Genomic DNA, 14,436 nt, shown 5'->3' with positions numbered 1-14,436 from the left:
GATTCTCTGAAGAAGCTTCTCTGAAGTAGTTTGTCTGCTCAAGTGATTGACATTTAATATGTTCACATCCTCCACCCTTAATCTGTCTCAGCCCATTTCTGCCCCGCGTTGTAAAATATACATAAGCTGTCTTGAGCATTAGCAGCTCTCCCAGGCACATACTTAAACCTGAATGCTATCAGTCACCATGACCTGTCCAGACTAACTCCACATACTCCGGCAGTCTCACTCCATCAAACGCACAATCTCTCTGCCGTCAATCTCCATAAACGGACCTCTCGCAGACCTGATGGCTTATTGAGCCCACGTTTGGCGCATCTCCCTGTCGGGGTCGCTCACGTGAGACATCGCTGTCCGTCCAGACTGGCTTGACAGCTGAGGCAATCTACCGAGTGGACTTTTCCAATTATGATCCCGAGTGGGAACATCTGATGCAAGGTGGCCAGAACAATGGCTCTGTTTGAAAGGCCGGTGAGATGCCTTCAATTGAGTAAGTGCAGCCTTAAATAGGTTTTTTTGATGGAAGGATGCAAGCGACAGACATTGGGCCCCTCCCTTTCCCGAGAAAAACCCCTTCCCAGCGGGGCCGGCCCACGGTCGCCCATCCCTCAGACCCCCTATAATGTAATCTGGAGTGTCTCCCAGAGCAGACAGGGGCAGCGCAAACAGTATTAGTGTGTAAATGGAGGAAGGCTAATAAGGAAGCTCTTGGGCCATGAGAGGACACCGAGCAGAAATAACACGGGATGTGAGCCGGTTCCCAGACGCCCCTGTGCTCGTCTTCAATACTCAGCAGAGCTTATTATCCAGCCATATATAAAGATCAGTCTAAAACAGGGCCAAACGCAGGAACCGCATGGGGCGGCAGCGACATCAGGCCATTAAAATGTGTACGGCTCTTGCATTAGAAAGAGCTTTATTTATTTCACCGGAAATGTTGGCTAATTAGGCTGGTCATTCATTAGTCTTGTTGCTGTCACTCTTTCTTTTCTTTGAAATATTTCAAATGACTTCCTCATCCGCACATACTCTCTTCTCTAGTTATATTTTTATCACCTAGAATTTCCGCTATGGTTAACGTCCCTTTTCTTCCTGTGCTTTACAGAGATTATTGTCAATTTTTTTTCCTTGCAAATATTATGCAAAATTATTACAGTTGTATAAGCTATACCAGCCTTATTTGGTCATGATATTGAAATCAGTAGGTATTGTAATGTTTACGTTGTGTTGCCTATACTCTTGAAACATTATTTTAACATCTTGCCACTGTGTACTTCTATTGTAACTATGACTGTAATTGAAATTTTTAGTATTTAAGTTCACCCAAAAATCATTTACTCACACTCATGTCATTCCAAACCAGTATGGTTACTTTTATGACTTTTATTTATATAGTCTAATATTATTTATATTTTTAATTAGCTTTAATTTTTATATTTTACATTTTTATTTATAATAAGTTTTAGTAATTTTGATACATGCTTTTGTCATTTTTATGATTATATATATATATATATTTAATTTATATTTATTTCAGTTTTAGTAAATATAGTACTTGTTTTATTTCAGTTAGTGCAATGCAACATTTCTAATTTTTGTTTAAGGTTTCTCAGTTTTTGTAATATTTATTACAATAGCTTCAGTCAACAGTAACAACACTGTTTCCTTATTCTAAACAAAGACAATAGACGACATTAAAATGAACACTGGAGTCTAAACAGCACTGGACCCAACTGATATTCTATACCCATCATATTAAACCCAGAACACTGCCTGATTTCTACTCTGTTCCTTACAGATGTTCTCAACAAGACTGTGGACAGCGTGTTTGTGTTCCAGGAGGGGGTGGAGAGCGACACCAATGCCGCCGCTGCGTACGACGCTATAGTGGTGGAACAATGGACAATCGTTGATGTGAGTTACACTCAAACACGTTTGCATTCTGTTCTTCAAAGTACTATTGTCATATTTAACTGTACACTGTAAAAATGATCATTCAGAGTATAAGGTTATTGGAGTATGTTTTACAAGAAATACTATTTTAACCTTTCTACTTCAGAATTTCTTATTTCAATGCATTTATTTTCGTTTCATCGTAATTATTTGTGAAATTTATTAGAATTTATTAAATTTGCTGAACTTTTACTCACCCTCAGGCCATCCAATATGTAGATGAGTTTGTTATTTCATCAGATTTGGAAAAATGTAGCATTCCATCACTTGCTCACCAGTGGATCCTCTGCAGTGAATGGGTGCCATCAGAATGAGAGTCCAAACAGCTGATAAAAACATCACAATAATCCACACCACTCCAGTTTATCAATTACCTTATGAAGTGAAAAGATGTGTTTGCAAAAAAAAAGACGTTTTAATTTAAACTGTTGCTTCTGGCTAAAATATGAGCAAAAACATTGCTTTCTCCAGTGAAAAAAAGTTGTCTTGTCTGATTTGGCAAAAGAATATGCACAGATTTGCTCTGTTTACAAGCAAAAACAGTCCAAAATAGTTCTAAACAAATATGAGTGGATTTGTGGTCTTTTACACTGAAGAAAGTGCATGAAGAGATAATGGAGAAGATCCACTGGTGAGCAAGTGATGCAATGCAAAATTCTCAAAATCTATTCTGATGAAGACACAAACTCATCTACATCTTCAATGGCCTGAGGGTGAGGACATTTTCAGCAAGGTGAAAGATTTTTGGGTGAACTATACCTTTAATTTGTTGCACAAACTTCCAAAAAGCATTAAATTAGGGAAAAACTGGAAAAAAATCTAGAGGCGCAGCATGAAACACAGAAAAAAAGCAGGAACCCCCCATTTGAGTGACAGTAATGGGTCCTGCTGCTCAGAGTCTTAGCCATGCTTGCTGAAATCAGATATAGTGCCAGTTCACCATTGATTCTTCTCAAGCTGGTCTTGCTTGACCTTATTTGGGCTAGGTGTGTGTGAGGAGTGAGCAGTGTTGTGTTAGTTAGCAGCACTGTGTACTGATGCTATCAGCGTAATCGAGTTTTGAGCTTTATTTTATAATCCTGCAGCTCTCAATCGCTCTCTGCTGTTCTGTCTTTAGTTCGCTCTCTTCTACTCAGCCATGACGGTGTTTCTGTTGTGGAGGGTAAGGACACTCTGTTTCTGCCCAGCATTATTTAGTGCCAATCGGCCTGATGAGCTGCATTCAAATCTAAATCTGCTCCACATCTCCCAGCATTCAACACGGTTGTAATTTAAGATTTTGTGAATGGTATTCAGTATTACTATTGTGTTAGGGCGTGTTGATGTATATGCCAGACATCAGTATCATATAGATTCGTTGGACAGAAGCGTATTCTCACTAATGCAGTAAGACATTTTGAATTGATATGTTCAGCTGCTGTCTGACTCACTGTCTGCCGTCGGCCCATCAATCACTGTCTCATTTTCTGTCAGTGATATTTCTGTCTTCAATGAGCCTGCATGTTTATTTCAAACGTCTCGTGAATCATGTTTCTATAATAGCATCAGACAATCACTGCACATTACTCATTCACTCGATGGTATTCTGAGAAATGCTTTTTTAATGTAGCGCAACAAATAAAAATTTATGATATCATTCAATATATTAATTTATTTATTTAGTTATTAAATTAAATGGCCTACAATAACAATATTCTACCATTTAGATTTTGAATTTTTGTTTTTTGCTTTTTTATATTATTTCTACGTAACAATGCATAACAATGTTTATACAAGTTGATTTTAGTTGCATAATAAATTGTTAGTTAATAAATCCAGTATTTTTGAATTTACTTAATTTCACACAATATAATGTATACATAAAAACAACTACATTAATGAATACATTCAAAAGGAAATAAATAAATAAATAAATAAAAACAATAACTATTTGATTATATATTTAATATAATTTATTATTATACCTTTAATTAAATTTTTAATCGCATGCATAAATCTCCAAAGCACTTGTACGGAGTAACTGAGCCATGTTTGTTCAATACGAGTCAAATTGAGCGAGGACTCTATTCTTGTCGTAAAGGAAAATCAATAGGCAGAGTAACCTTGGACATGTAATGCAATGAGGTCGCTCTGTCGCTAGAGCTCAGCTCCTGGAACACAACCACAAAAAAATGTTTTTCATTTTAGATTTCCTTGAGGAATAATCCTTGAAGATTTACTCACAGCAACACTTATTAGTTTTGATCCACTGAGAAGGAAATTGCCTTAACAGCCTTTTATCAGAGTCGCAGTGAGCTCTCTCCAAAGGAGAGCAGCAGACTTCAGAAAACTGCAGTGCAGTCGCAACACTCGAACGTATGGATATCTATAAAATAAAACAGGTAACGATGACTTATTAAAATAGGAAATACAGCCACAATTATGAAAAATAAAAGGTGCAACTGAAAGATATAAAGTCATAAAATCAAATCTATTTTCTCAGATGGAAAAGCCTTGCATAAAAAATGTTTTGAAAGCTAACTGCCTCAAAAGTCACCACTCTGAGACATAATGTAAAAATACAAGAAATAATTATAATTTAAAAAGTATCTGTATAATTAAAATAACAAAACAATATAGTCACCTATAAAGTAAAATGGGTAACACTTTAGAATAGGGAACACTAATTCACCATTAACTATGACTTTTCCCTCAGTAAATTCCTAATTTACTGCTTATTAATAGTTAGTAAGGTAGATGTCAAGTTTAGGTATTGGGTAGGATTAGGGATGTAGAATAAGGCATGTTTAATTACTACTAATAAATGGCTAATATTATAGTAATATGCAATCTAATAAGCAACTAGTTAAGAGACTTTAAAATAAAGTGTTAACCGTAAAATGTAATGATGAGAGAAAGTTTAAAATAAGAAATACAGTTAGAAAGATATCAAGTGAGATTGAAATTACAAGAAATATATTGCATTTATTTTTTAAAGTACAATAAATAAATGATCTTTTTACACTCTCGGATAGAAATGGCCATGCACAAAAAACTTCAGAAAGGTAATCTATAAAAAGGTAATATATAAAATAAATTATGAGAAATAAACCAATATAACCAATATAATTTAAATATAGATGGATGGATGGATGGATGGATGGATGGATGGATGGATACACTGAACAAAATTATAAACGCAACACTTTTGTTTTTGCCCCCATTTTTCATGAGCTGAACTCAAAGATCTAAGACTTTTTCTATGCACACAAAAGGCCTATTTCTCTCAAATATTGTTCACAAATCTGTCTAAATCTGTGTTAGTGAGCACTTCTCCTTTGCCGAGATAATCCACCCACCTCATAGGTGTGGCATATCAAGATGCTGATTAGACAGCATGATTATTGCACAGGTGTGCCTTAGGCTGGCCACAATAAAAGGCCACTCTAAAATGTGCAGTTTTACTGTATTCGGGGGGTCCGGGGGGAGGGGGGGGGGGCTTTCCGAAAACCAGTCAGTATCTGGTGTGACCACCATTTTCTTCACGCAGTGCAACACATCTCCTTTGCATAGAGTTGATCAGGTTGTCCACTCCTCTTCAAGTAGGTTAAGAGGACGAACTGCAGTCAATCAGCATCTTGATATGCCACACCTGTGAGGTGGATGGATTATCTCGGCAACGGGGAAGTGCTCGCTAACACAGATTTAGACAGATTTGTGAACAATATTTGAGAGAAATAGGCCTTTTGTGTACATAGAAAAAGTTAGATCTTTGAGTTCAGCTCATGAAAAATACTGTGCTCGGAGCGCGCACTCTTCAACTGCACGCACAAAGGTGCCGGCACGCGCATAGCCTGTATCATTTCATATCAAAGTGCCAAATAAACTATGTGCATGCAATGACGTAGTCAGTTAAGTCAAAGTGTTACCAAAAAGCCGATTAAAGCTGCCTTAAAACTATGCATGCATGTAATATATTTTATTTGAGTCACATTTAAGGACATGGCTCTGAAATGATTTTCAAAACTGTCCTGGAGCAGGCCAGCTCTGTCTCCCTCATCTAACACACTCAAATCAGCTCATCAGCTCATTAGTAGACTTTAAGACCTGTCAGAAAAGGTAGAAAGGGTTGAGAGAAAATACGATGCGTGTCAGATTCCCGTCATGTTCAGCGGCAGCTCTTAAAGAAATAACAGCCAAAAGAGCCTAATAACCAGCTGCTATGGTGTCTATTAATCAAAGGACAAAGAAAAAAAAGAGGAAAAAATATATTTTATAGATTTAAGGATTCATCTATATTTAATTTAGAATTTAGTGTTTGATAACTTCAATTTCAATTTCTGTTTTTGTGATGAAGGGCGCGTGTAATATGACATTTATTATAATGGGTTTATGTGAAGATTGTTTTAAGTTCACTTAAATTATAATTTTTTTTTTTTTAAGTCTAATAAATGTTCAAATTGATAGCTCTCAATTATATTGTAATGTTGAATGGCTATAGTCAATGGTTAAATATGGAGGGGGGGGCAATTTTGTAGAGAAATCAGTAGTATTGGGTTCATTGATACTGACCTTCAGTCATAAAAATAAAGATGCCATTAAACAAATATTTAAAAATATACTGTCTTTATGTTGTTTGATTGAATGTGAAATTATTGCTATGTAAAAGTATATTTAAAAATTTTAATGTTAGGTGGGATTCATTTCAGAAAAATTTGCGATTAATTAGTAATTTTTTTTAATCAATTGACAGCACTAATATATATAAATATATATATATATACATTACACACGCACATACATATACACATTACTTATTATATACAAGTTGTGTGTGTGTGTGTGTGTGTTTGTATATACATGAAAACACACACACAAATGCACAACACACATACATATTTAATTTATAGATTAAGCCCTTTGAGGCAGAAACGGAGATGAAAAAATGGGCTAAATTGTATTTTTCCAGTGTTTTTCAGATGTGTCATGCTGACATTGTAATGGCCTAGCAACCACAGGTGGTGACAATCATGTCTGGTCACTAAGAGAAAAGGAAATTGGAATGATTAACATGAATATGAAAATGGTTACCGCAAAGCTTTAACCCTGCGTCCTATTTTAGGAAGATTCTGTGAGTAAACGCAGACAGACCAAGGCCCGGGGACATCTGGAACAAGTCCACCGACTGCTAAAACCAATCCCTCGCCCGTGGCATCTAAAGACGCAATGTGAAATTTAGTCCGCTCTTGTTATGGTTTTCCCATCTAGCTCTCAGGATTTCTTTCCCTTACAAATGATTCATGTCTTGCGTAACTACAGCAGCCTCAGATTCTTCTCGCATGTTTTGAAGCATGGCGACGTCTATACAGTCTAAACTCTAATCACTTTTACCCGGATCTGTTTTCTTGAAAGCAGTTCTTCTGCTGCTCGGATTGGATTTATTCAGCTATAAAGGACAGGAGCAAGGCGAAAAACTACTTTTTTTCTCACTGGCCCATGATGAGAGAGATCTAACAAAGTAGAATAAGTTAACAAGTTAACCGTTGCATAAATGTTTTAAAAAGTTACCAGAAACCCAATTAGAGCTCAAATTAGATTACTATAACATGGTTGCATCAGGATGCTAATAACGAAGTTTAGTTGTGCATGAGAAAAAGCCTGGAGTTTCATAAAAGAGCTCAAAGATGTCTTAAACTTAAGTTGTCTGAGCAACCTCTGAGCAATATAATTTTCCTCAGGTGATATATATTTAGTATGTAGTTAGAGTATAAGGTAAAGTTTGAAGGTCAGTGCAGTCTCTGGAGCGGTGTGATATCTAGACTGAAGATAGACCATTAAAACACGTCCTTTGGCAATGTAACCTTTATGGCTCCTGTGGAGGTGAGAAAAACATGCGACCTGCCGTTTCAAAGAACACTTTTCTTTGTCTGTCTGAATGTGGCTGAACTACACGACTCTGAAACCAAAAAAATATCATGCTTTTTAAATCTTTCATTAGTCTATTTCCAGTGAACTGAGTTTATAGTAAGTTTATGATGTGTGTGTGATTTCAATGCTAGACAGACGGTTGCTGTCAGGCCGTGAGGATATATATATATCAGCGGCAGCTGAACATCCAGGACAGATATGCCGACCCTGGGTAGAAAAGTGTGATATAGGTGTAAAATAAGGCTGGACTATTTTTAGTTGTCGAGAATGGAAGTCTGTGTGCTGAAATCTGCTTCTTTGACTGGAAAGGTTAATACCAAAATAGATCTCTCAGATCTTCTTGTACAATCTTTGATTTTTTTTCTTAAAAATGTTGTAATCAGGCTTTGGAGGAAGTTGGTAAGATTTGTAATGTTTTAGAAAGAAGTCTCTTCCTCCCAAAGTTGCATTTATTTGATCAAAAGTACAGTACAAACAGTAAGTTTGTGAAATATTAATAACGTTTTCAATTTGAATATGTTTTAAAATGTAATTTATTTCTGTGATGCAAAGATGAATTTTCAACATCATTACTCCAGTCTTCAGTGTCACATGATCCTAATATTCTGATATTATTAAATATTACTGCCAATAATATTTATTGTTATTAGCAATGTTCAAAACAGATGTGCTGCTTAATATTTTTTGTGGAAATCCTTTGTAACATAATAAATGTCTTAACTTTTTAAATCAATTTAATGCAATCTTCCCAAAACTGTTAAAACTTTTATTTTTGCATTTAAAACTTAGCACCATTACTGCTATGGAACAGATTTCCCAAATGCTCCCCATGTTTTCTACGGGTTGGACAAACAGTAAACCATCCTGCCCCCGATCACATCACTGTCAATGTCGCTTTTGAAAGCACCACAATCCACCAACTTACAAATTACATAAAAAATAAGTAAATAAAAAAAGACTATATGTTAACAAACAAAAAATCACACATTAGCTTATAAGTCAACAAGGAATCACAATTTACCCTGTATATGTGTTAAATATACATTCTTGGTCTTATAGTAAATGATTCACGCATGCTAAAAACAAGTCTTGATAATCTGTCATTTAAAGTTGCTCCACCTCTGAAACTATTTTCCATCCTGAACATAATCATCCCCCTCTTTCCTTTCCTCGAACTCTCCTCATCAGGTTTAGACAAAATTCTCTATGATAGTCTTGTTTGCAGCATATAAAAACAACAATCCAATAAACATTAAAACAACAAAGAACAAAGAAAAATCAAACAAAACACGTCAAATCAAGACAAAGCACCTGACTCCATTCTCTCTTTCACAATCCAATCAATTACTGATGTAATATGATGACTTTCTGCCAACATATATATATATATTTCAAATTAATCATCTATTTTCTCTGAAATGTGCCATATTGCGAAAGCTGACATTCGTGTTGACTTTCCGACTCTTTTTCTTGAGTCTTGGCTCTGCTCTATTTCACTGACCTCCATGTTGAAAGAGTGTAGCACTTCAACATCATCTCGATGTTCACACAATCCCGCAGCAAAGGAAAGCCATTAAACAGACCATATTTTCTCAATTCTCCTCCGCTTTTAAGTCTGCGGTGCCGCTTACAGGGTCCACTACTGGGACCGCTTCCAACAAAAACCTCTTCTCACATATCTGGATTCCCCAATGGCTGCCGCTGTGGTCTTGGCCAATGCAAATACCCAAAAACCATTTCAACAGAAACCTGGGCCTCTGAGGTCTCGACGCACAACCCACAACAATGTCATCCAATCTGGGCAAAAGGGCTTCATAACTAGGAATGGTGTTGAAACAAAACCTCCACAAAGGACTAAACTAAGACACTGGCTCTGTCCCAAAACCAATGTAGGCAGCCTTTGAGCGTTTGTGTAGGCTGTTCTGAAAGGTAGGCATCACATGTATTCTGCTCACAGAGGGCATTCCCACAATGCATTGTGAGGGGGAAAAAAAAAATGAAATACTGTATATATGAAGAGTTCATTTGAAAAAGCAGATAACTCAGTTTTTAACAATTCTCAGAATTGTTTTTTCATTGTGTATTCCAATTCATCTCAATACAACTGCAGTTGGGATATTTTGACTAGATTAAAAAATAACTTTAACTAAAAAAATAACAGCTAACTAAAACAACAAAACACAAACATAACATAATAAAAAACATGATTAAAAAAATAAAAATAAAAATGGAGTTATCTGTTGGTGCAAATAAACTCTTCATATATAAACAGGCCCGGATTGGCTAATCGGGAGCACCGGAGGATTCCCGGTGGGCCGGTCTGTTTTTTTGGCCGTGAGGGCCGCAGTGTAGTCATGCCACTGGGTTGATATGGATGCTGTCCCTAGACTGCCTGCACTCATAGCAGCCCCACTCTTTTTATCTATTATTTTCTCGCAGCCCTTATTATTATTTTCACCAGACCATAACAATAACAAATTCTCAATTGATAATTAATCATTCTTTTTGCGCAAATCATTGTTTTGTGAAGTAGCCGTTTGCAGAAGGCTTAAGACCAAGCGCAATCCTCTGCCGGCTACTCCTGCTTCACAGCAAGCGGGACTCACGCTAATGGCAACCTGCACCGTCCGCGTTTTGATCCTGCCAAACCAGTTTTGGCCAATGCAAACAACTTATTGATCATGAGACCAACATTTAGCAAGGCAGGAAAACATTCAACTTACCTGAGGGAAGACATCTTTCATTGTAATACTGTTAAATAGAGAGAGGGTGAAAAAAATACATTAAAAATTTTTTAATAAATAAACTTCTAGTAGCCTATTCTTAAACTTGGACCTCATTATTAAAGTACAAATCCAAGCACCAGAAGCACCACACTCTCTAAGTTTTCTTTAATTGAAAAATACGCATTTTCATTCATTCAAAGGCTATAGTTGCAATAATATTTTAGTTCAAAACTTTAAGTGCCATTGTTTTAAAAAATAATGCTTTATTGACTGACGTTTCATAAACCTTCAGTTGTTATGCTTTCAAATTTCATGTCATTTGTATGTAATTTCAGAGTATTTTCACCTCCGATATTACTAGACTTGTGAAGTCACAGTTCTATAATGGTGCAATTTACACAGGTCAATGACATTTTTTGTATGACATTAAAATTATTTTTAGAATAATTGTGATTATTTCTGAGATTATTACTTCTTTTTAACTGCAGGCAAACAGCCTACATTATGGTACAGTACAAATATTTGGAGCAGCCCTTATTCTGCTCCTTCTTTTCTTAAAGAATACAAGAATAAACACTATTTTCTCAAAGAATAAAAGATAAAGAATCACAATTGTCCCTTATTTTCCATTTCTGAAGTTAATTGGCAACCCTAATGATGACGTATCTGTTGACTTCCCTGACAGCTGCACCTTGCTCAAAAAAAAAAAAGTCAGTTGTTGGAGATACGCGAGCAAAAAAGAATAGATAAAAAAATGGATAACAGAAAGCACAAAGGAGGCACTGAAAAGGCCAGCACAAAAAGAAAATAAAAAAATAATAAAAGTGTGCCAGTCCAAGGCTTGAAACTCCAGGGATGAAAATTAGTCTCACTCTGGCCCTGTATGTATATATATATATATATATATATATATGTATATATACACACACTGTATATTAACACACACACAACACACACGACAGCTGATGACAATATGTAAATACAATAAATGAAATAATTTATCATATACATATATTACTTATTCCTTCTATTTGTAAAGTACTAATACATTATTTTTTATTATATATATATATATATATATATATATACACACACATACACAAATGATGACAATATGTAAATACAGTAAATTAAATAATTTATCATTTTATCAATAAGATATATGTATTTTATAAATATATTATTCTTTCAAATTGTTTTAAGTATTATATTATAATATTTATATTTTATTATATACATACAAATAAGAATATATAAATAAAATGAATGATAATGATTTACATAATTAAAAACTATATATTCGATAATGTGAATATATATATATACAAAATTTATACATATTAAAAAAAACTGTCAGTTCTTTAAAGTATCAATTTTATATATATATATATATATATATATACACACACACAGTTGTCAACATTTGAAGTGGATCAAGGAAGTTCTAAGAGAAGAACGGGTATTGTTTTGGTTTTAGAACATCTTTGATGAAAGGTTTTGATCCACTTCAAATGTTGACTACTGTATATATGTAACGGTATGCTGTCCAGGAAGACAGGAGAACGAGGAGTTCAACAAATAGAATATCTTTTAATAAATGAAACGGAGGAAAACAGGTTACACAGCATTAAAACAAACATTACTTTAAGACTAGACAAAGACAGGATCTAAACTGAATGCTTTTAAAGGAACAGGAAACAAAGGAGCTAACTAATTAATTAAACACAGGTGGACAGGATTAAAGGATGATTAACTAATGACTGAAACTAGGACAGGAAAAAACAAATATGGGAAAACAGGAACTAAACAGAAACGGACATGTAACAATATATAAATAATTGATCAGAATTTCAATTTCAACGTACAATTTAAAATTGTTTATTAATTCAACTATAGATATTATAATATACAAAAAAATAATAATGTAATAAATATAATATAATATAATGTAATATAATAAAAAATCACGCACACTTTTTAAATGCATCAAAACAATTATAAATAATACTTAAATCAATCTACCTAATTTTACCCAGTGATTGTGTGTGTCGTGCTTTTTATGCATATGGAAAGTTAACAGCCACTTATTTCAGTTGCTGTCTTAGAAGGCTGCTGCCTCTGTAGGCAGTGGACAGGAAGTCAGCTCACTGTTTTTAGAACAGAGCCTCTACACTGAGAACCCTTCGATTCTGCCTCTCCAGCGTCATCATGTTGTTATCTGCTCTGAACTTTCCACAGTGACTCATGTATAACCGTATAGTGCATTCGTGCCAAACCCCATGGCATATTGTTGCAAGTGAAGCATTATCATGTAGCGCTGTCTTGTGTTATCATTATGAGTGTGTGCACATGGCTGACACACGACATGGTTTCCTTTTGAGGACAGGTGCCGTTAAACCACTCTGACTTCCTGCGCTTCTCCTGAAATGAGGGTACAAGCGTTCTCTTTGAAACCACAGTGCAACCGCTAACTGCTAAAACAACCCTTTTTAATTAACACTGCTCTCTGAATCCCACAGAAACACATTCACGAGCTCTTCATACAATACAGCTTTTATTTTAACATCTGTTATACTACCAGAACAGATATTAAACCTTCATTTTTATCACTATGAATTTACCTAAACTGAATCAGACAAGTCACTGGGGTCCAAGTATCGAGTGTGTTGTTTTGTTTTTTCTATAAAATGACATTTCTTCTTTTTACCCATAGTAAATGAATGGGTAAAATAGGATTTGTTTTCTATCATGCCAAACCCATTTCTGATTGTATATCTGCATAAATCGTTTCAATTATATAGATTTTATTCATAAACATCCTTTATTATGAAATTTCCAAATATGGACAAGCAGTTTTTTTAAATATAAATTGTTTGTCAGCCTTTAAAAACTTATAAATATGGGAATGATTAAAAACACTGCAATTAAATATCAAGAAAACAGCCACACAAATGCAATAGAGGGTGCATCTAAACAGTCACCATAAAGACTTCAGTTGAAAGTCTAAAATAAGTTGTTTGCTCTAAGTGTGACGATTCTCTCTTGAAAGCATTTTTTCACGGAAACTTCTTTTCTTTTCAGGGTTTACAAGTGAAGACAGACTATATTCCCCTGCTGCAGTCGCTGGCTTCATTTGGATGGAGACTCACTTGTGTGCTGCCTACACCGATCATCAAGACTAATAGGTAAGTTAATTGTTAAAGTTCATTGTTACTTCATTTCTAGGTTCACACATTTTCTGAAACTGCAATGGTCAATAGAAAAAAACATCTGTATGCAATTTTATCAGAAAAAGCTTTAAGGAGAATGCACTGGAAATATTACACTATCCAGACACCCTTGGCGTACTGTTTTCAGCATACAAGGATTTGGTACACACTAATCCAAATCTCACCATTTGTACTATATAGAGATTAGGATTAGTATGCAAATTGAAGTGCAGCCATAGACTTGTGGTATGTTCAGATAGACTTCTAGCACTATGGGAATTCACATTCACTGACAGCAATTTACTGCAAGAAAGAGACCAAAAATCATGCATTTTCAGTGAAAGCTGGTGATTTACAGAAACACGAGCGATCACTGGACATTCAACAAAGTAGAGAAAAATTAACTATGCAAATGATCAGCAAAGCAATGCAACAACTACCAATGGGAATGACAGCAAAGATCATGTGATCTGTCTGCTGTGAGATAAAAAGCGTGGCAAAAAAAGCAAAGCATGGAAAATATGCAAGGAATCAAAGTGAGTTTGATTCATGCATTGATAATCATGTTCATGATATGATGCACTGCCATCATTTATATTCAACATACTTTCCTCTGCAAAATTTTCATAGTGGCAAGAAAT

At 35.1% G+C, this 14,436-nt stretch overlaps 1 protein-coding gene across 2 annotated transcripts in view; it reads left to right on the top strand.

Annotated features, from left to right (window-relative positions):
* LOC306887933 (raftlin-like) overlaps positions 1-14,436 on the top strand; it is an 84,953-nt gene that overhangs the window by 62,275 nt on the left and 8,242 nt on the right. For both annotated transcript variants that reach the window (XM_079445983.1, XM_079445984.1), the window contains exons 7-8: positions 1,799-1,914; positions 13,668-13,771. In XM_079445983.1, coding sequence (XP_079302109.1) covers positions 1,799-1,914; positions 13,668-13,771 — 220 coding nt within the window. The remainder of the gene's footprint in view (positions 1-1,798; positions 1,915-13,667; positions 13,772-14,436) is intronic.

This window comes from Barbus barbus, assembly GCF_936440315.1.
Source record: "Barbus barbus genome assembly, chromosome: 21".
Taxonomy (NCBI): domain Eukaryota; kingdom Metazoa; phylum Chordata; class Actinopteri; order Cypriniformes; family Cyprinidae; genus Barbus; species Barbus barbus.
Note: the sequence above shows the minus strand (reverse complement) of the source record. Positions and strands in the feature narration are given on the sequence as shown.